At 37.1% G+C, this 24583-nt stretch overlaps 1 protein-coding gene and 1 non-coding gene across 2 annotated transcripts; one reads left to right on the top strand and one right to left on the bottom strand.

The window, feature by feature from the left end:
* Positions 1–5359: 5359 nt before the first annotated feature.
* Positions 5360–6591, bottom strand: LOC141673740 (uncharacterized). Its single transcript, XM_074480482.1, has 2 exons — positions 6079–6591; positions 5360–5806 (listed from the first exon to the last, which is right to left on the bottom strand). The coding sequence occupies exons 1-2, from the start codon at positions 6589–6591 to the stop codon at positions 5360–5362; spliced, it is 960 nt and encodes a 319-aa protein (XP_074336583.1).
* A 2783-nt stretch (positions 6592–9374) lies between these two features.
* Positions 9375–9481, top strand: LOC141675886 (small nucleolar RNA R71). Its single transcript, XR_012556514.1, has one exon. It is a non-coding gene; the product is annotated as a small nucleolar RNA R71 (small nucleolar RNA).
* Positions 9482–24583: the final 15102 nt, after the last annotated feature.

Here is a 24583-nt window from a genome sequence, read left to right as displayed (position 1 = left end):
AACCCAATCTTCTACACAGGGTGCACACACTGCACAGATACATCCATCTGTATCTATGCCTTCTCAAACTCAGTTTGATGTGGCTCCAACAAATGTGGAGTCACAGCCCCATTCTCTCACAATTAACACACATCAATCAACACACACTTCATCACCATCTCTGGATGTGGATATGTTATTCCCATCAATTCCCGATTCTCCCTCTTTACAACTCAGGGAGGAGCCTCACTCAAATACAGGTGATCATCATCTTTTAGATGATTTGTTGGATCACCCGCAAATTCTTTCAGATGTAATTGAAGGATCTGTGTCACCAAAACTCAAATCAATCCACACAGATTCAACAGTTATATCACTTTCAATTTCTACTTCTTTTCCTTCTTCAACGGATATCACTCATCCGTTGACAAGTGGTTGTTCTTCAACGGATAAGCTTAACAGCAGTTATCCGTTGATACCATCAGTGTCACCTTCAACGGCTATTCCATATCCGTTGATAGTCTCTACACACACAACTGAAACAATTCCAAGTGTAGAAGACATGATTACTGTACAATCACTTTTAGGACTGAGGGAAGGGAGTGACAATTTGAGTGAGAGGCTGGGTTGCACCCAGGCAAAAGGAGAGATTGAGAGCTCAAATATGCATGTTATTTCTTCCAGCATGGCAAAAGTAAGTGAGAGGAGTACCACCTTAGTAGGTGAAGGTGAGGAAGTGAGGAGTGTGAGCCAGGGGGAGCCCCTGATGCAAGAATATAGAGAAAAAGAGAGAAAGGCAGGTACAGCAGATATAAGGGTGGATCCAGCCATTGCTAGTGAGTCAATGATTGTGGATGATGCTGAAAAGGAAAGACAATTTCAGCAACATTACAAAGCTGTAATTGATAACATTTCCTTGGATGCTGACACTTTTACTCATCCTGTGTCAGCCTATCAGTTGTTAGCTGCTCAGGGCAATGAGGGGGCAGAAAAGACACTACATCTAGTACATACAACAGAATCTCTTCAAAGGGATAAAGCTGCTATTCACAAGATGCCTTCTACAGCTGGTGAGTCATCAGAGGAATTTGGAGTAAATTCTGATGATGATGACTCTGTTTCTTTTGATGGAAGCATGAACTTAGGGGGAGATAAAGGCCCTAGTTCTATTCCAAATTTACCTGAATGGGCCTTGAAAAAGGAGTCTACATCAGGGCAATTCAATGTCTCCTTAGTCAAACAAATCAGTACTATCCAACAGGCCATTCAGAAAACTTCACATGCTGGTACCAAGGCAATCCTTACAGCTCACCTGGACTCACTGCATCTCATAAAGTTGCAGCAAGTAAGACAGAATCTGAGTGTGGATGAACTCAAGAAGGATATTGCTGACTTGAAATCCTACAATTCTGAAAAATTGGATTCAGTCATGCCCTATGGTACAATGAAGGACTTATTGTTGAGATTGAAAAAGGATTCAAATACTGAAAAGAGGCTGGCTAAGTTAGAAGACAGAGTCCAAGTTATTGAAAATTCTGTGGCCAGCATTCTTCACAACCAACAATCTCAAACAAGTCTACTTATGCAGCTGGCAAAGGCACAAGGCTTGACCCCTCTCCTTGATGATAACAAAAAGGGGGAGAGAAAAAGGGAAGGGGAAGGAGAGCCATCTACAAAAATCCAGATATCTAAAGTGCTAGTTCCTGCCATCACTACTTCTCCAATTATGCAAATCAAAGGAAAGCCTGATGGAATTGACCTAATCCAGCTAGCAGCAGCTGAAATTCAAGTGAAAGAGCAAAGGAGGAGAATTGATGAAAGGGTGCAACAAATATTTGGCTCAACACAAGATAAATCAATATCTGTGAAACATAGCACAAAGGTTGAACCAATCATTATGGAGCACAAGCCAGAAAGGAGGAATAAGGTTGGAGATACTTCTTTCAAGAATCTAAAACCTATAGTTCTCAAGCCCAACACTAGATCCAGCAAGGACTCCACAAAGAACCCCCTAGACTTTGCTCAGATGAAAGAAGTGGACTTTCCTCTTCCAAAGCCTGATGAAGACAAAGTTTTGGGTGCTAACATCAAAAAGCACAAGGAGACCAAGGACATAGTTGAAAGAATGAAAATGGCCATTATCTTTAGAGAGGGAAAAAGTATCTGTGTGATGCAAGGACATCCCAAATTTCCAAAGGCCAAGAGGGAAGAAACCAAAAGGTTGAAGAAAGAAGCTGAAAAACTCAAGGCTGACAAAAGAGCACAAACAAAGCTTGAACAACAGCTAAAGTCAAGTCAAGTTGAAGGAGAGAAAGGAATTGAAGTCAGGGGTGAAGACAAGATTGCAAACCTAGATGAGGTTTTTGGGAGTATATTTGGTGAGAGTGTGGAGGAAAGAGAGGAATGGCAGAAGGGAAACAGAAGAAAGGCCAAGGCACATAGAAGGAGTGAAGATAAAACTGAAGAAACAAAATCAATATCTAAACCACTACCTTCCATATCTGAACCTTGTGTTGCTGATCCCACTATAAACATCCATGGTGAACTAATCATCCCAAAAGAGGAACCTATTGATTGGGACACCATCAAATTGCCTACCTTTTTAACCACTCTTCCACTACCAAAGAAACAGAAAAGAAAATCCAAATCTACACCTCCCCTAACCTCTAAGAAATTCACTCAAAAACAAAAACCTAAGCCTAAGCCACCCATTTCTAAAGATGATTATGTTCACATCTGTGACATAAAAGAAATTTCAGACATTGAACTCTATCTGGATGAGCTGGAGGATGTAAGGGGAATAGCTGCCTACTAGACAGCTACCAGAGAGATTGGTGTTCAGATACAAAGGAGCTGGGGAAAGAACATGGCCTCTCTACAGGATTCTGAATGAAGGCTACTCTACCTTGATCAGAGTCTTTTCAGCCATACAAAAGGATTCTGGCTTTACCAGGACTGCCAAGACTGAAATTCTCAACAAGATTGCCAATATAAGGAAAACTTGGAGGGAGCCCAATGCTTTACCCAGAACTTTACTCATTCAAGAAAGGGGAACTACAATTCACAAATCACCTCATTGGTTGATGGAATTCAGAGATGATAAAGGAGTCAGAAGATTTTTCAGACTTGAAGACCAACTCAAGATTGCCAGCAATGAAACTCTCAAGGAAATGCAATCTAAGTTGGATATCAGTGATGAAGATGAAGCTGAATTCTACAGACAACTCCAACTCCAAATTGAGGAAAATGACAAAGGGCTAGGAAAGAAAACAAGGGAACAAAGAAGAAAAAGGTGATTTGCTCAGACTAAAGGAGCACCCTTGGAAATTCTGTAAATCTTCAATTATCTCCTAGTACATACACTTTTGCAGCACTTTTAAATTTCTACTTAGTTTCAATTCATATATTTGTTAAGTGTTTTGTTATCATCAAGTTAACCCTGAATTTATGTCTACAATTCTTATAGACATAAATAGGGGGAGATTGTTAGGAATATATGTGCATTAGTTTGATGATATGTTTAACAAAACACTTAAGTAGAAGTTTAGTGTTTGCAGCCTCAACGGATAAGACCATCTTGGCTATCCGTTGATGGTACAGCTTTACTTAGAAATAAGTCTAGTGTTGTAGCACATTTCAGTCTCTGTATTTAAGATATAATTCTTAGAAGTTGAGAGAAAATATAAGTCATGTTGACTACTAGATATGCAAATAGGAAGGCCAATTGTAAATATTTCATGCCTTGTAATTTTGTATAAATGAAGTGGTATCAACGGATATCTTAAAGACCTTCAACGGATGAGAAACAAAGCTTCAACGGATGTCTCTAAAGCTTCAACGGATAGAGCTTTAACTGCTAACACATCAACGGATAAAGCCATCAACGGATGAAGGCTTCAACGGATGTTCTGTTAAATAGCAGTTGATAAGTGGTAGTTGTAACAGCAGACAGAGGCACATGGGTTGACAGAGACAACTGAAATGTGGAAGCCTAATTTCAGGAACATCAGAAAAAGCAGCCGTTCTACTCTAGTACAAAGAGGCAATAGTCAACAAAGTACTTGAGTGATATGGAGAAGAAACAAGTGGATAACTTATTTTATTATTGTATTTTTATCTTTGTCTTCACTTGTACACTTGGTGATATATAAACCAAGTAGCAGATAGTAATTAGATGAGAATTTTTCCAGTGCTGTTTAGAAAAATCTTGAGAGAAAAATTATCTAGTTTGTACTAGGACGCAGCTGTGATCAACATCTTGAATCACAGATTTTCTGAAATACCATCTCTGGTGGAACAACAATCCACCAGAAAAGTTTTTAAGGTCTGTTGTGTTCTTTACATTAGTGCTTGAATATATATATGTCTGTATTAGCTTAAAGCAATTCACACACTTGTTTATCTTGAACACAAAGCCTTTAAAACTGCTCAAAACTTGAAAAAGTTTTGAGATTTACATTCAACCCCCCTTCTGTAAATCTCATTGTTAGTCCACTAGGAATAACAGATGTCATGTCTAATATGATTTGTGTTTAGTTTTCAGAACATAACAACATGACAAATCGGGACTTACTGAAATCAGGACTTACTGGAAGTCAGAACTTAATATCAGAACTTAAGGTCATATCAGAACTTAAGTGCGGGAGGACTTACAGTTAAGGAAGGAAGCTGATTTACAGTAGAAGATCGAGACTAAAACAAATGAAGATATGCATGGAAAGAGTTAGAAGACTGGAAGACTTGTAGAAGATATCTTATTGATATATTTTAGGGGACAGAATTATATTCCATATCAATTAGAAGTTATCTTGTAACTGTGTAGTATATAAACACAGACTTAGGTTTACACAATATGTATTATCATTATCGAGAAGATTATACATTGTAATCTAGCAGCTCTTAGTGATATTTGTTCATCACTGAGAGAGAACAGTTCCATTGCCACAGAGTTTATCATATTGAATATATTTGTTTACTGTTACTTGTGTTCAAAATTGATTTGATTGTAATAACGCTGTATTCAACCCCCTCTACAGTGTTGTGTGACCCAACATACAGTAATATTGTAAAATTTTATAGAATTAAAGTGCATAATCGAATTGAGTGAACAAGCATAGTCTTATGTGTATATTAATGTAATTCGCAACTTGAGTTAATAACTTGAAAATCTAAGCATAATCATATAACATAGTAAAGTAGCTCATAGCAAGTTGATCATAAAATCGATCTTTCATAGATAATTCATCAAAAGCAAATAATGACAAGTAGCAAACAATGTCATTCCAAACACAAACGACTACCAACAACTAACTATGTCCTAATCGACTTATTGATCAGCAACTTCTAAGAACAGAAACTTAAAAAGATGAGATAGAAAACTTTACACGTGATAAAGTTTTAGATGCAAAGCGTTCCAGCTTCTTGGTACTTGTATCCCGTCCATACTTGACAACTGGTAAGCCCCACGTCCAACGACGACATCAATGAAGTAAGGGCCTTCCCAAGTGTCATCAAATTTCTCTTCCATCACGTCCATAGTGTTCTGGAATGTTTTTCTCAACACCATGTCACCAACATGGAAAGTTCTTATATAAACATGTTTGTTGTAGATATTGGCCACCCTATGTTGATTAGAAGCTAACCAAATTTTTGCCATCTCTCGTAATTCGTCCACAGTGTCTTTGTCGTATGACAATTCTATGTTGTTCGCGTCACTTGTCAAGAGCCCATATCTTGCTGTTGGTATCATGACCTCTGTTGGTAACATAGCTTCAGTGCCATAGACTACACTGTAAGGCGTCTGTCCTGTAGATTTTTTGGAGTTGCACTATCCGACCACAACACCCAAGGCAGTTCTTCAGCCCATCTTCTTTTGCATGATATCAATTGTCCCTTTAAGTTTTTGATTATGATTTTGTTGCTTGACTCAGCTTGTCCATTGGCTTGAGGATATCTTGGTGTTGATTTAATCAAACTAATGTTCCAACGTTTGCAAAACATTTCAGTCTTATCGCTTATGAACTGCGATCCATTATCACATACTATCTCGGATGGTACACTAAACTTGCAAAGAATGTTTCTTTTAATGAATGAAATTACCTTCTTTGACAACACTTGCTTGAACGCCTCTGCTTCAATCCATTTTGAGAAATAATCAGTCATGGCCAGCATAAACACCTTCTGTCCTGGTGCGGGTGGTATTTTTCCCACGATATCCATTCCCCACTTCATGAAAGGCCAAGATGGAATGGACATGTTAAGATGCTCAGACGGTTGATGTATGTCAGGTGCATGTCGTTGGCAGGCGTCACATCTTTTTGCATAATCTAGGGCATCCGGTCTTAGTGTCATCCAATAATAACCCAAGTGTAAAATTTTTAACGACAGATTTCTTCCATTAGTGTGATTCCCACATTCTCCTTTGTGCGCATCCCTTAGCACCATGTCTGTATCATGCGTTTTTAGACATCTCTGTAGCAGCCACGTGGAAGATTTTTTGAATAATTCCCCATCTATAATTGTAAACCTTGACGCCTTCATCCTGAGAATCCTTGCTTCATTATTATTGGTTGGCATTGTTCCAAATTGCAAGTAATCATTGTACGTCTTCATCTAGCTGTCTGCATCTTCAATGGTACTGTCATCATGTTGATCAAGGGTCATTACTCCAGATTCAAGAACTAGTCTTTCCATAGCAGGCTTCATGATGTGGACCACTGAGATGTTATTTAAATCTAAACCTTTGAACACAGCTCCCAATCCGGCTAATACATCAGCTTGCACATTATTTTCCCTTGGAACATGTTGTATGTCGAAGTTGTCAAAATAGTTGATTAACCCTTTAGTGATGTCCAAGTATGCAACCATCTTGGAATCCTTGGCTTCATAAGACCCCTTGACGTGATTACCAATGAGTAGTGAATCACAGTTGACGTCAATATTTTTGATCTTCATGTCTTTAGCAATTGTGAGTCCCATGATCAATGCTTCGTACTCAGCTTTATTGTTTGTGGCTTTAAAGTCGCAACATATTGATTGAGCTACCATATCCCCTTATGTCGGTTTGAGGACAAGCCCCAACCCTGTTCCATTGACATTCGATGCCCCGTATGTGTACAATATCCAAGGCTTCATGTCTACTTTTGAAAGAACTTACTGGAACTCCTGCTCAGCATCTGTCATTTGGCTTGGACTAAAATCAGCCACAAAATTAGCTAAAGCTTGTGACTTTATTGCGGTCCTCGTGTCGTACGTGATGTTGTAAGTACTTAGGCGTATTTCCCTTTTCTCCATTCTTCATGTCAAATTAGGTTTACTCAAGACATTCCTCAAAGGGAAGTTCTTCATAACATGTATCTTGTATGACTCAAATGTCTCAACTTAGTGGAAGTCATAGCTAATGCGAGTACTAACCTTTCCAGAGACGTGTACCTTATTTCCGCATCTACCAAGCTCTTGCTGACGTATTACACAAGCGACTGGACATCTTCACTTTCTTTTACAAGGACGCCACTCATTGCATGATCCGTTACAGATAAATACACATACATGTCCTCTCCTTGAATGGGTTTGGACATAAGTGGTGGTGTAGTTAGATAACTTTTCAAGTCATTCAAAGCAACCTCGTGTTTTTCAGACCACAAGAATCCTTTGTTCTTTCTCAACACGTTATAAAAAAGTTTGCACCTATCTGAAGAACGCGAAATGAATCTGTTCAAGGCTGCAACTCATCCCGTCAGTTTCTATACGTCTTTGACATTCGACGGGCTTTTCAATTCGAAAATCGCCTTAATTTGTTCTGGACTTGCTTCAATTCCTCTCCATGTCACCATATGTCTAAAAAAATTTCCTGATGATACGGAGAAATTATATTTGGATTGGTTCAACTTCATGTTGTATGACCTTAGTATATCAAATACTTCTTGAAGATCACGAACATGATTTTCCGCGTTAACAAACTTGACAACCATATCGTCAATGTAGACTTCCATCGTCTGCCCTATTTGAACTTTGAACATTTTGTTGACAAGTCTTTGAAACGTAGCCCCAGCGTTTCTTAGTCCAAAAGGCATGGCTAAGTAACAATATATCCCCCTGCCCGTTATGAACGTAGTCTTTTCACAGTCAGATGGTTCCATTTGAGTTTGATTGAAGCCACTTGATGCATCCAGGAACGTGAGTAGTTCATGACCAACCGTCAAGTCTACCATGGTGTCAATGTGAGGTAGTGGATAGGGGTCTTTAGGAAAAGCCTTGTTTAAGTCCGTGTAATCAACACAAACTCTCCATTTCCCGTTCTTCTTCTGTACAATGACGACATTTGCTAACCATTCAGGGTAATCAACTTCTCTAATTATCCCAGCCTTTATAAGCCTTTCCACTTCGTCGTTTATTATCTTTTTTCTTTCTGCTACAAACTTCCTTCGTTTCTGTTGAACAGGTGTATAACTGGGATCAACGTTTAGCTTGTGTATGATGACAGTCAGATCTATTCCTGTTATGTCGTCATGTTCTCATGCAAAAGCATCCAACCTCATATTCAGGAAATTTACCAAGTTAGATTCAATTATTGGAGAGAGGTCTTCCCCTATTAACACCTTTTTGTCTCCCATATTCAAATCTACTTCAGCTAAGCGTTCCGGTCCTGTAATTGTAGCTACATGCATCCCATTCCCACGATATTGGACAGTTGGTTTTGGACATGTCATGTAACAGTCCCGAGCCATGTTTTGATCCCCTCTTATTTCCTGGGCTCCCCATGGGGTTGGGAATTTTAACACTTGGAATCATTAAACCCAGGAGGATTCAAGGGTGCTTGAATTGGGTTTGGATAAGGATTTTGACTAGAAGTGAGGTAAGAGTTTGGATTAGGCTTTTGAAAATTGGGTTGAGGAGATTGGTAGTTTTGGCCTTGGGTCCATGAAAAATTCGGGTGGTTCTTCCACCCGGGATTGTATATGGGTGCAAAAGGGTCATTCCTAAGTCTAGGTTGAAACATAGCATTCACTTGCTCAAACTCTTGAAAGTTTTGAGGTCCATGACTATGAGAGTTATAGTTCGCACACATAGACGCTTGGGAAGGGGCATTAGTGGTTCCTAAAGCTTCTAATCTTCTAGTAAGAGTAGCTAACTTCGCTTCAGTTGCTATAGAATTACCCACTAAATGCAAGCCTTTGTTAGCAAATGAACCGAGTGTTTCATTGTGCTTACTAGGTTCCCTATTCGGCTCCCTAGTAGACTCCCACAACATGGTATTTTCCGCTAGTTCCTCAAAAAACTCCCAACCCTGATCCTCGTCTTTTTCCATGAATTTGCCTTAACACATAGACTCTAACAACGCGGTTGTAGAACTATCTAAGGCCTCGTAAACAATCTTACAAAGTCTTCACTTTTCTATTCCGTGGTGGGGACATTGGGACAAAATATTTTTAAATCTATCAAAATATTTCCAAAAAGACTCGTTTTCCTTTTGATGAAATTGATTAATCTCATTTGTAAGTCTCGTAGTCTTATGATTTGGAAAATAGTTTTTTAGAAAAATGACTACGAACCCCTCCCAAGTTGAAATAGAATTAACCGGTAGGCTATATAACCATTTTTTAGCATTTTCTTTAAGAGCAAAATTAATTAGTCTAAGCCTAATGGAATCCTCGGTCAATTGCTGGAGTTTTTGTAAGGCACAAACCTCCTCGAATTCATGAATAAAAAGATACGGATCCTCACCTTCACTCCCGGTAAATTTAGGTAACATGCTAATATGATGACCTTTAATTTCAAAATTATTACCATTAACCGGTGGAAGAGTAATACAAGAAGGTTGGGCCAAACAGGCGGGGTAACAACGATCCTTAAGAGAAACTGCCATGTTAACTACGGGTTCAAGAATTTCTACGGGTTCGGATTCCGATGAGGAAGTACGCTCAATTGGTCTCACTAACCTAGATGAATTATCTCTAATCCACGTAGTACGCATAAACAGGATAGGAATCGAGTAGCAAATAGGTGCAAGAATTTAAAACACGCAAAAGAAAGGGTAAAAAATCGAAAGAAAAATTCTAAATCTATGGTTCCCTAAAAAACTCTAGACTTGCTCCTAACAAAAAGATATTGTTAGGTCCAAATATACATACAGAGGGGGGTGAATGTATGTTTTTCGTTTTTCGTTAATTAATTGTAGCGGAAGATAAACCTCAAAAATGAAATAAACAAACACTAAGAGATTCACAGAATAATTCTTTTTATTTAGAAATTAAACAGTAAAGGTTTGCTTACAACTCCGAATATAAATATTTCAAAGCAACAAATATAGAGAGAACCAAAATAATAACAATCAATTTGGAGTTCTATCTATCACTCTAAAAATTCAAAGCTTCTATCAAAAGATTTTAAATACAATCAAGAGAGCTTTAAATAATGAGTGTTACAAATTTTTAAGGCTTTAATGGTGTGAAATAAATTGGGCATCACTTCTCCCCTTAATTTCAATAAATGAAATCAACCCACTCTACAAGAAAAATTCTGTAGAGCTTTAATGGTGTTTTGCTGAGAAGTGTTGAAACCAATCTGTTGTAAATTGGTTTTGTAGTGGTAGAATTGTTGGAGAGATAAAGAAGTGTACGTGGCTACCTTTAGTCCATACATTTGAATTGCACAACCTTTATTGCGATCAGAAAGGAGAGAGTAGAAGCAAATGCACTGTACTAATCCTGTGGTGACTAACATATCCCGCCTTTTGCTTTGACAGATTAATTCGCCTATGGAGATGCTCTGTCTGTGGCGATCAGGTAGTAGATAGCAAACTTGTATTACAAAAGAAATAAACACAGTAGAATTCTTTTCTATTCGAACAAATAGGCTGGCAAGAGGAGTGATTATGTTGCACGCGGCAACTACCCTGGAGAGGTGTCGCCAGACGTGGCGCTCACGTGCGAGAGAAGGAAAAGAACAGCCGCTTTTTTCTTTGCAATTTATTCTCTCTATGGCGACTGGAACATAAACACAGTACATGCATTGCCTTTGATTTATTTTTCACCAAGTCAGACAGGAATAGAGTACAATCCATGCGGCTGAAATCAATGAAACAACATGGAGTTGTTTTATACGCGCGCGTCGCGCGCCTTACCTGTCCACAACAGGGAAAAGCAGTCCTGCAATCTTCTGAATTGCATTTGAACAAGTAAAGTCTTGGTTTCTTTTTGTCTCTGCATTTGTTTAATGCAACAAAACAAATCATTTTAATCACAGGTAATTACCCTACCAATTCTCCCATTGCCGAATCAAACTAAACTGGTTTCTTAAAAAAAAATCGAATTCTTTTAGTCAAACAAATGAACGAACCATGCATGCAAGTACTTCTGGCTGGATAATTAAAACAAAATAAATATTTGACATTTAAAATAAATAAATAAATTTTAAATTTATTTATTTATTTAAATAAAATTCAAACATTAATTTTATTTTCCAAAATTAAATATTGATATTAAATAAAATAAATAAGTCTTTTGAGATTAATTTATTCATTTAATAAAACTCAATATTTAATTTATTTATTTTAAAATCAAATTGTGATCTAAAATTAAATAAATAAATGAGATGATTTTCATTTATTTATTTAATAAAAAATCAGTCATTGATTTAAAAATAAATCCAGTAAATCCTCGGGTTGTACTCCTCTGTATCTGCAGGCCTCCTAATCTCCGGGAATTTGTACCTTAAAATATTTCCAGACTCCTCGAGTACAAAAACCACTTAACAGTGTTCCTAAAAATAATACTCCATTTCCTTTCACGGATCACTGACGTCTAGTACAAGGGTGTGCAAGGGTCTGGTTCACAAACGACTAGTTCCGCTCTCAGGCCTTTAATTATACCCGTATAAACCACTGTTAAGTCTTTTACCAAATATAACCAACTTCACTAGGAATCCTTGAGGTCTTCACACTGATTCTGACAACTGCTTCGAGGACTCCAACCTTATTCCTCCGATGCCTGAACATATTAATGAACTTCAGACGGATCACTGTTGACGTCTTCTTCACTGCAACTAACAGAACCTTTTGTACATATACCCAATAAACAATCTGTATTGATTCCAGTAAAACATAGATTATTTAAAAGTCCTTGTCCTATGTTGAATTATCCAAACCAGTATTGTTGAGATAAACATACAGCTTCAATCTTGCTCAACAATCTCCCCCTATTTGACTGTTACACCTGACGGTCAAATAATAATGGAGAAGCAATAGTTTGGAGGATAACTCAACTAACCTTATCCAAAAATCTTCAATGAGCTTTCAACTTACAATCCTGGACTTGGAAATAATACTATCTTATATCTATCACATCTTCTATAAGCATTCAACTTCAGCAGAGAACATATTCTTCTCTCCCTTATGTAAAGTTGCAGATAGATACGTCTTCCAAATACTGTCTTCAATAATCTTCAGAACTTCCCATAAAGCACATAGAAAACATTTTGGAACTTGTAACCGAAACTCAATAATCTCTCCCCCTAAGATGAAGAATCCCTTCCTTAGTACAATAAAGTTAGAAATCCCTCTTCTTAGTTACAGAAAGACTATCATTTCATAATCTCTTTATAATCTCTCCCCTTAGTTGAGTAATCCTTCAAAATGTATTCAGAGTAAAACCTTAGGATCAACCAACCAAGTGAAGAGACTATTTGGTAACCATTCCTCACAGTGCAAGTGTGTGATTTCTGTTTAGTGTTCTCACCTCGTGTTTCACTCCACTCTACACTGAAGTGTTTGTCACTCAGTCTCATAGTGTGTCACTCACTCAAAGCTTCAAACATCCAAATGTACCTGCGAGAAAATCCTTTTCATAGAAAAGTTGTCTTCCACCTTCAAGGATGGAAACTCTCAGTCAAGAGATTCAGAAATGTTCCTTCTGAGAGGGGAAATTAGGATTCTTTTAAATGGAAGAATTCCTGATATCCCTTAACTTCCATGAAGAAGTATACCTTATAAACTCGTCAGTGATATCTGAGTCCTCATTTACAAGTTGCTATTTTGACTAAGTCCAAATCATATCCAGATTTGAATTCTGGGAAGATAACCAATGATCAACGATATACCATTAGGGATCAAAGATTTCTTCTGAAGTCTGTGAGGACTTATCAAAGTAACCAACCAAGATCACATGTTCTTATTCAAAATCAGAGATAAAGATTAGAACATGATCCAGGATTTCAACCTATTGCCATTGACCTTGATATGGTTTGATAATGATTGTTGCGTCAATACCTTCCTTGTGTGTGTGAATCTCACATGTGCTTTGGAAACATTTTAACCAAGGAGTAGTGACTCTTATACAGATGCCCTGGCTGACAGGAGAATTTTCAATAGATGACATTCTGTTGGGAGGATGCACCTAGTAACTGTTTATATGCCTTTTTCATCTCTATATCCTTTTGAGAGAATACATATGGGCTTAAAGATGTCTCATGTTATACATACTCCACTTCTTTATGAGAGACAGAGTTGTAGGGTTAACCTTTCCTTCCTTATATGGTGCTTCATGGCACTATCTCCCTCATCCTCAACACAACTCCAAAACCAAATGGTAATTTTGTCTGATCACTGAGTTGATATCTCAAGAAAATTAAGTGAATCAGAACAAAATCTGGGGAATATATCAGAGTAAGGTAATGGAATACTGTTTGAGAAGTGTTTGGTTCTATTGACTTGGGATAGAACCTATGAAGTGTGATAGGCTCTTAGTCAGTTCCTAAAACCACTGAGGGTGTTGAAGATCACAAACATCCGAAGTACAATATCAGAGAATTTGATGATCAAGAACAGAGTAATTTCGGAACCAAAGATCTTTTACCTTTACTTACCATAATATGGATTCATGAAGGATATTTTAGATGATCATACTTTCTGATTCTTTTGACAGAACTACTCAAACAAATCTCATCAACTCAAAATAGTTCAAAGTTAGTCCAATACAGATCAATACTATAGAGGAAACAGATGAACATTATTTGAAGCTTATAAGATATGCATAAGGTAATCAGAGTATAAGAAATATATAAGGATCAAATATCCAGAACAAAACATAGGCATAGCAAGATCATCAGAGTTACACATAGGATCCACCTATAAGTCATATAAGCCATTAATTATGCCAGGAGTGTGTCCAACAAGTATGCACCAATTGATTAGACAACACTAGACTTAACCAATTTAAAATCTACTCCTAACATAATAATATCAATATCAAGAGTGTTTGCATCAGAGTAAGCATATAACATGTAAACATTCAAACAACTCATATATTGCATCAAAAACTCTAACTTACCACTAGCATATAACATGTAACACATGGTAATCAGTTAGCTTCAAAACAAGTTTACAAACATGGATATATATAATGAATAGATATGTAAACTTACTTTCCCCTCAAAGCATCATCATTGGGGTAGTAAAGTTTACCCGCACCAAATTACATTTGTTGATTTCCAATTAATTGGACAAATTCAACATGCCAAGTTCACTAACCAACTTATTGAAGGTAAATTCATCCAGTGGTTTCGTGAAAATGTCTGCAATTTGGTCCGTTGTGGGAACATAATGAAGTTCCACAATTCCATTCGTTATATGCTCTCAAATGAAATGATACCTTATGTCAATATATTTGGTCCTTGAATGTTGAACATGGTTGTTTGAGATTGCTATGGAACTTGTGTTGTCACAGTAGATAGGAATATTCTTCAAATCAAGTCCATAGTCTCGGAGTTGGTTTCTCATCCAAAGAAGTTGAGAACAACAGCTACCAGCAGCAATGTATTCAGCTTCAGTAGTAGATGTAGAAACTGAATGCTGCTTCTTACTAAACCAAGAAATTAATCTTCTCCCAAGAAATTGACAACTTCCTGAAGTACTCTTCTGATCAATCTTACAACCAGCGTAGTTAGAATCTGTATAGCCGATGAGATCAAAGCCCGTATCTTTAGGATACCAGATACCTAGATTAGGTGTACCCTTCATATATCTGAAAATTCTTTTAATGGCTATCATATGAGATTCCTTCGGATCAGCTTGGAATCGTGCACACAAGCATATAACAAACATAATATCTGGATGACTCGCAGTCAGGTAGATTAATGATCCAATCATGCCTCGATAATGAGTGATGTCCACCATATTACCAGACTTGTCTTGATCAAGTTTTGTGGAAGTTGCCATCGAAGTCTTTGCAGGTGTTGAGTCTTTCAACTGATATTTTTTCAAAAGGTCTCTGATATACTTCGTTTGACAAATGAAGATACCATCTGATTTCTGACTCACTTGTAATCCAAGAAAGTAGCTCAACTCACCCATCATACTCATCTTATACCTACTCTGCATAAGCTTATCAAACCTTGCACAAAGTGCATCATTTGTAGACCCAAATATAATGTCATCAACATAGACTTGCACAAATATGATATGAAACAGAGTCTTATTTATGACACCTCTAGAGAAACCATTTTCAAGAAGAAATTATGAGAGAGTGTCATACCATGTTCTCGGCGCTTGCTTTAGACCATAAAAAGCCTTGAAGAGAAAATAGATAAAATCTTCAAACTCAGGATCTATGAAACCAGGGGGTTGCTCCATATAGACCTCTTCTTCAAGCTCACCATTCAGGAAAGCACTTTTCACATCCATCTAATATACCTTGAAGTTTGAATGTGCTGCAAATGCTAAAAACATCATGATGGCTTCAAATCTAACAACTGGTGTAAAGGTCTCATCATAGTCAATCCCTTCTTCTTGAGAGTATCCCTTAGCAACCGATCTCGCCTTGTTCTTTGTTACAATTCCATCTTCATCAAGCTTGTTTCGAAAACCCATTTAGTGACAATCACTGATTTATCTTTAGGTCTAGGTACAAGCTTCCATACTTTCTATCGTTCGAACTGATTGAGTTCCTCTTGCATAGCAATCACCCAATCAGGATCTCCAAGAGCTTCATCTACTTTCTTTGGCTCCATTTGAGATAGAAACCCATAATAGAAACATTTATTTGCTGTAGCTCTTCTAGTCTTGACTCTACTGTCAGGATTACTAAGTATCAAGTTTTGAGGGTGGTATTTACTCCATACTCTATGTCTTGGTAGACTATCCCTTGACGACTCAGCATTTCTAGAATTGTGTTATGTCTGACTACCGGATCCTTGTTCTTCTTCTTGTTCTGCTCCTCCTGAGTTGTTGCCATCTTGATCTACAGAATCTGAAGCTTGAGGACTAGTCCCTGAGATAGTGTGACTTGTCTCATGACCATTACCTTCAGAATCTGCATCAGAATTATCATCATCAGGATCATTGCCATTATCATTGTTGTTTGGAACAACTTCATGTTCACCTTCTCCATCAGAAAGATCTTCAACATCAAGATTATCACTATCATCTTCCTTCTGAATACTTGGGAGCTTGGCATCATCAAATTTTACATTAAGGCTTTCCACAACCTTTTGATCACTAATCACATACACCCTGTAAGCCTTTGACTCCAGATAATAGCCCAGAAAGATACCTTCTTCAGCTTTAGCATCAAACTTTCCAAGATGTTCATCGTCCTTAAGCACACAGCACTTTCCTCCAAACACGTGAAAGTATTTCACTGATGGTTTCTTGTTGGCCATTAACTCGTAAGGGGTCTTCTTATATATCTTGTTGATCAGGGTTCTCTTTTGAGTATAGCATGCAGTGTTAACTGCTTTAGCCCAAAAGCAAGTAGGAAGATTGGCTTCATTATGCATAGTCCTTGCAGCTTCAACCAATGTTCGATTCTTCCTCTCAACTACTCCATTTTGTTATGGAGTCCTTGGTGCTGAAAACTGTCTTGAGATGCCCTTCTCGAAACAGAAATCATTCAGCTTTGCATTTCTGAATTATGTTCCATTATCTGATCTGATTGTTCACACAGGCACTCCAGCTTCTAACTCAATCTTATTGATGTGATCAATAATCATATCAGGTGCTTCATCCTTTGAATGTAAGAATAACACCCACGTGTATCTGGAATAGTCATCAAAAATCACTAAGCCATATTTCTTTCTTGACATAGACATGACGTTGACAGGACCAAACAAATCCATGTGAAGGAGTTGTAGTGGTTCAGTGATATCAGTCATTGTCTTCTTCTTGTGTGATGCCCTCTTTGACTTTCCCTTCTCACATGCTTCACAAAGTCCATCAGGACTAAATTCCATCTCGGGCAATCCTCTCACCAATTCCCTCTTAACCAAAGAATTCATGGTCTTGAAGTTCAAGTGGGAGAGCTTCTTATGCCATAACTAACTTTCATCTGGAGAGGCTTTACTGTAGAAACACATTACTTCACCATCTGCAGAATTCCAGTCAGCTATGAACAAATCACCCTTTCTAACTCCATTGAGAGTCAGCTTCTCATTCTTCTTATTAGAGATCAAACACTTCTCCTTCTTGAACATCACTTCACATCCTTTATCACAGAATTGACTGATACTGAGAAGATTGTGCATAAGACCTTCAACCAGAGAGATTTCTTCAATGATGACATTGCCAATTTCCAAACAGCCATATCCCGTAGTATAACCCTTGCTGTCATCTCCGAAAGTAAGCACTGGGCCAGCTTTCTCAACCACCTTTGATAGCAGGGCTCTATCTCCAGTCATATGCCTTGAACATCCACTGTCCAGAATCCACATGACCTTCTTCTGCTTTATGCCCTGAAAACAAAAGTGATTAAGTTTTCTTTGGTACCCAAACTATGCTGGGTCCAGAAGACTTAGAAGCATTTGAATATATAACATTTCTCTTCACAGAATTGACAGGATTAACAATTTTTGCTTTTTCATTGACTATTTCCTTGTCACTTTCAGAAGCACTAACAGACTTGCACTTGGGCTTGGTGACAGGTGCCACTTTCCTAGCTTTAGGAGGGCTTACAGTCTTTGATCTACCAGTGTTCTTACTAACATGCTTATCATGATTATGAGATGTATTATGTGAGTGTGTTGAATCAAGATAAGTGTGCATGAAAGATACTATACATGGCATGCAAACAGATTTATTACACATAGAAACTTTAGGCATGTTAGGCATGTTATGCACATAAGAATTCTTAACATTGTCTACTTTAAACTTTCTACAAGCATGAGTAAGGTGACCAGCAGAACCACAATTGTTGCATAACTTTCTAGGGCCATTAGTTCCTATCCTACCATTTCTTCTTCTATTCTTCTTATTCTTGGAAGTAAAACCGAGTCCGGCAAAAGATAAGTCAGAGTCACTAGCAACAGACGTAGGTTTCTTTGCCTTTTGTCTCCTTGAGAGCTCGAGATCCTCAACAAGCATCTCATGATGAATATAAAGATTATCTTCATCAAAGCGCTCAATAGTAGCTTTCTTAAATAGAGGCTTCTTAGCTTCCTTAAGAACATGAGGTGTACTAGGGGTGTTAGGTCCCAATTTGTTTGTAGAAGGGGGGGTTGAATGCAAACAATACCGTTTAGTCGAATAAAATGCGGAATAAAATTGTGAAACAAAATTCAAGTTAAATAAAACTTTTATTAAACTTGAAAGGTGTTACAACTACGGTATCAGTTACAAGGGATTAATCTCAAATCAATTATTACAAATTTAGAATAAATTCGACATGAACTTTTTCTATTTTTGTAATTAAAAGATCAAATGCTAAATGCGATTTGAGATTAAGTTCTAGGGATTTTAATCCGCTAGATTGATACACAAGAACAAGAGAGTGATTTCTAGTTGATTGGATTTAACTTTACAAGCTAGAAATTGTAATCTTGAATTAGCAGATAAGATGAAATATTTGGCTGCTTGTTCTCTTTTTGTTCTTGGCTTCTGTTTGATTGCTCTCTGTATGTGTAAGTTAATTGGATGCTTCTGCTTCTATTTAATCAACACAGCCGAGATCAAAATGAACTGGTATGACAATCATTTGTCCAATAATACTTTCGGTGTAACAATCTTTTAGAGCTAGCAAGACAATTAAAATGAACTAGCAAGACTTTCGGTATGACTATTGATTGTCATACCGATTGTCATATTAGTTCAAATGAAATTGTTTTACTGAATTAATAAGTGATTTTAATCTAAATAATAATTCTATCAAGACAATCAACTGAATTAGCATGACTTTCGGTATGACTATCAATTGTCATACCGATTGTCATACTAGTACAATCAGTTGTCTTTTTAGAATTAAAACAGATTTTAACCAATTAAAATTCTGTAAATCCTTAATATTAATTCTAAATTAATTAATCAATTTAATTCAATTAATCAATAAATTAATCCTTGCAGATATAATTTATTTTCTTAATTAAATTATATGACTTAATTAATTAATAGAGAATTAATACTAACCCTGAGCAACATCCATTCTTCTGACAATCTTCTGAAAGTCACTGAGACTTATGAATCAATTCCGCCACTTCAATGCTGACACTCGATGTACTGTCTGGTTCATGAGTGACTAACTTTCTTGACGTTTCTTCATGTCTTGACTTCGATGTTCTGATTGAATCCTTGTAATAAATGATACCTTGACGAGATCTCTGTCATTTGATTAAATCCACGATCTTGATTTATATCACTGAGGCATGATCAAATTCTTGAACTTCTTCCAGTGAATCACCAAGTCTGCAGATGAACAATGTTTCTTTATTCTTTGACAGATGTTACTTTGTGAGATCTCTCTGACGGTCGATCCACTATTTACTTATTACATTCTTATTTGAGTTGAGTTAAATACTCGAATAAACGAGTAGGCTATGACATATGCCTTTCAATCTCCCCCTATTTGCTTGTTAGACAATAACAACAAATACCTAGAGGATAACTCAACTAACAAATAAGAAAAAGATATAAACAGTAATGTAAAGTAAATAGCAGAAAAGTTCTGGATTATATTTAACATTTTCCAGATTCCAAATGAAATTTACAAGTGAATACAAGATAGATGTTCCTCTAGCCTGAACATATAACTACATTAGACTATCTTGATTCATAAAGCTCTAATCATATTACATTGAGTTTTGAGCTAATTGACTTCAGTTGTCTTCTCTTCTGACTTCACCTTCTTCTAAATCTTGAAGCAATTCCTTGTCAAAGACACGATCCTTTTCTGAAGTGAAGCTTGCTGGTCTGACTGGTTGAACTCCAACTGACTTCAGCTTATTCTTGAGTTGATTGTACCTTTTAACATTCTTTTCACAATAAGCTTGAATCAAGTCAGCAGCTTGAGTCTTCAACATGGATGAATATCCAGCAGTTCTCAAATGATGTTCCATCCAGACCAGATGCTTAGCTGAGTAGTCTTTAAGAGATTGTACATCTAGCTGACAGATTTGAAGACAATCAGACTTAAAGAATCTCACCTGATGAGGATTGTTGACCACTTGAGGACTAGCCCTGCTGGCAAACTCTTTAAGCCTTTCTCGAAGAACTTCATTCAATTCTGAGCTTCTTTTGACTTTGTTTAAAAGAACCCAAATCTCTGACAAAGAATGATTCTCAAATAGATGAAGTGACACCTTGAATGATCCTTCACTCTGACAATATACAAAAATGCTCATCTCATTTAGGGATCTATCAAAAGCAGCTGTGATCCTTGAGACTTCAGTCTTGATAGCATTCATGTACATGTCATTGTTAGGATTTGAGATTTCCAGCTTGTCAAGAAGATGTAAGAACTGCCTATCATTATTAGTGCTTAGCTGAGGCATATCAAGTACTCTCCTAGCTTCATCCCATTTTTCACCAATCTTTAGTCTGACATCTCTTCTCCTTTCTTGAGCCTTAATGTCATGAAGACGTTGCTTTTGAAGAGTTTCTGTTCTTTGTATGTCTTTCCTCCTGTCAATGATCTGAGAGACCTTCTTGAGTTCAGCTTCTTTTCTTAGCATCTCTGACTGCTCTTTCTGAAATTCTTTCTCAAACCTAGGATCCACTGTATCTTCCTCTTCCCAATCTTCAAAATCACTTTCCTCTTCAGCTTCAAATAACCCATCTTTATCTTCCTGAACTGGTTCAGTGGGAATGTCAAAAATGTCAAAGTCATCCTGTTCTCCACTGTAGTAGACATCATCAGCCTTTCCTTTGTTTCCAGCAGAGGTATCTTTTTCCTTCCCTTTGGCACTACTCCCTTTCTTCTCCCCCTTAGTTGAGGGATCCTCTACTGACTTTCCTTTGGAACCTCCATCACCTCCAGAGCCTGATCCTCCATCAGACGGTCCTTCAAAATAAGCTCTTTGTTCTTCATTAGGGCAATGAGAATTCTTGATCATGTAATATAGGTGCTTCATCCCTTCATTGAGATGTTCCATGCCCGTCTCTATCTTTAGAAATCTTGAGGAGTCCAGTGAATGATTCATCTCAACGAGGTCTTCAAGAGAAGTCATTCTTGTATGTAGAGAGCAGAAGTTGGATATGTCATCAGCTGATAAATTTGGAGTGTCCTGAATAGAATTGAGCTTTGGTATTACAGTGGTCTTTAGATCTGAGATGTCATTCCTTATGATTGCAAGCTGATTGTTGACAGAGGTGGAAGAAGAAGACCGTTCAACCACTTGTGCTTTGAATGCTTGAGCTTCAGCTTGGCTTTTAGCAAGTTCTTCTTTTAGGGCAGGAATCTGAGCTAACAGGTTTACAGTATCAGTGTCTGTGTGTGCTCTCACCTGAATTTCACTCGTGTTTGGTTCACTCATCTCATGTGCATGTGTTTCTCTCAATATAATTGCTCGTGAGGAGTCTTCCAGTTGCTGTTCTTCTGTACCTGCATTAAAAATCACCTTAGCCTCTTCAAGAGAGGTCAGTGGTGGTGCAATGGGAATTCGCGAATCCCGATCCTCAGTCAAACCTATCAAATCTTTTGGAATAGATGTCTGAATTGCTTCAGGGATAGATTGACCGAGTTGCCCTCCACTTTCTCCAGATAAATCTGCGAGTGGAGAATCCCATAAGGGAGCCAGAGGTGTTGGATCTGGGAGGGGAGAAAATGACTCTATTAAAGATGGCGGAGAGTCAGATTTTCCCTCTGAAGCATGTGACTGCTCTTCTGCCGTAACTATGGCAGGCACTGTAACCGACTCTACGTGCACTCCTCGCTGTGTGTCCTGAGTATGATCTGGGGAAGTGTATGGTTCCATTGTGAGTAATGGAATTGTGCTTGACTCAGTACAAGATGCCATGGCCCTATGGCGAATTTCAATAGATGCATCCTGTTGAGAGAATGCCTCTAGTAACTGTTCATTGGCCATTTCAAAGTCCATGTCCTGTTGAGAGGACAAGGATGGGCTTTCAGATGCCTCAGAATATGTTCTTCTTTTCTTAGGAGGAGGCAGAGCTGAGGGTTCACTCATATTTAACAATGTACTACTTCCTAGTAATCTCCTGGGTAACATTTTAGACAGTGGGGGAGAGGTTGAGATAGAATGAGACTCTGTGTTTGGCTCTATGACCTGGGATTGAAGCTGTGGTTCTACAACTTCATGGTCAGCCCTATCAACCACTGGGGGTCTTTCAACAGAAGTAGGAAGAGAGTGAGAGTGAGGAATTACTACCTGTAATGGAAGAGCCTGGGTGGCTTGAACCACTGGAGGTTGAGGTTGCTGTTCATGGCCGGGAAGATTGAAAATAGGTAAGGGAATATAATTGGCCATGAAAGCAGATACAAGTACTGGAACTTGCATGAATTTGAAGGTTGTGTCTTGGCGAGTGTAAATCTTTTTGCTAACTGGAGGGGGTTCAGTTACCGCAGAGTTAGCAAAAAGGGCTTTGTGTTCAGGTGAGAGAAGATGATCTGCTATAAGCATGAGAAAACGAGCATAGTAACATGATACCCTACGATTTGTAGAATGATCACGTAAAGCAGAAGTTAGACGTCTCAAGAGAATGGGAAAAAGTAGTTTGCCAAAATTGATCCTTTGATTGAAAACAACCGCAAGACCAATATACTGCAGAGTGGAAGTGATGTTATGAAAATTGGATTTTGTGCAGTTGGCAAACACTTTGGAAAGTGTATCGAAGAAAATATCCCATTCAGACACCAAATTTGATTTAGAAAGTTTGGTTAAATTGATCACCCCCTGATAGTGAATAGCATTGAAAAAATTTGTGATATCATTTTCAGAGGGTAAATTACAGAAATTGTCTAGTGGAAAATTTAACGCACGATTGACGACTGTTTCATCAACTACATACTGTGTGTTTGCGACGGTGAATGAAAAAGATTTTGAATCATCGGCCACAGTAGAAGTTGTGCAAATCAGTCTAAGTAGATCGACGTTTAAAATCACATTTGATTTAATAGCAGAGCTAACAATCGAATGGTCATTTAAAAATCTAATCCATGGCTTAAATTTTTCAACATCACATTTTTCCGGATTAAAATAACCAACCTGATTATGCGCGACAATTTGGAAATTGAGAGCCATTTAAAATAATAATAAGACACACGCTTTTCAGAATTTTAAGAATAATATTAAGAAAATTTGAATTAATTAAATTAATTTAATAATTCGAATTAAATTAATTATAATCAAAAAATTTAGACAGAAATGTATCTCGTTAAAATTCCTAACTCACAAACACAGTTTTGACAAACCAAAAGACACAAATCAGAAATTGAAAATAAAAATAAAAAGTTCAAAATCAACAAACACAAATTGAATTTGAAGGGGCAAACTGATTTTTATTAGTTTTTGTTTTTATTTAAGAAAAATCCAACAGCACCTCTGTATATATATACTTGTATGTATATATCACAAAGTGATGAATCAGTTTGCTGAGTAAAAACTCGAGCAAGGAAGGAATCAGATTGATGGTTTTAGTTCGAAGAGAGAGAAGAGAGAAAATCAAGAGAGAAAAACTGTTCGATTTTTTTTTGAAATGAACTGAACTGTTGAAATGGTTTAAAAACAATACAAACACATGCCTTTATATTACAGCTGGTATGACAATCCGGGATTGTCATACCGATTGTCATACCAGGCAAAAGAAGGAGAAAGAAAAACAATAGAATAAATATTAAAATTATAACTGGTATGACAATCTGATAGTCATACCGATTGTCATACCAGTATAATAATAAAATGAAACTAATTATATATATGGTTTAAAACTGGCAAGACAATTGATAGTCATACCGATTGTCTTGCCAGTATAACCTATACCGACATATACAAACATATGCAAACATATACTGAAATGACTTTCAGCAAGACAATTCAATTGTCTTGCCGATTGTCATTGCAGTAGAAAACAAAATAAAATAAAAGGAACAGACTTCTATATATGTATTGAAACTATATTACAAAAATAGTAAAACTGTAATAAAAACTTATAATTTTTACAGAAACAAAAACAATATATCAGAATTTATTATTTTTATTCCAAAAATAGATTTCTATTGAATTTTAGCAAATAAAATTCATAGAAAAATATTTTTAGAGGAAATAAAATATTCTGAGGTATTTTAAATTAATCAAGTAAGGAAAATAAAAATAGATAAGATAATATATATTACATAGAAATAAGCAAGAAATATGATAAAATGATAAAATAAATTTGCAAATGAATTTT

Source organism: Apium graveolens, chromosome 7 (genome assembly GCF_009905375.1).
Source record: "Apium graveolens cultivar Ventura chromosome 7, ASM990537v1, whole genome shotgun sequence".
NCBI lineage: Eukaryota > Viridiplantae > Streptophyta > Magnoliopsida > Apiales > Apiaceae > Apium > Apium graveolens.
The sequence above is the reverse complement of the archived record's forward strand: the minus strand, read 5'-3'. Positions and strand labels throughout refer to the sequence as shown.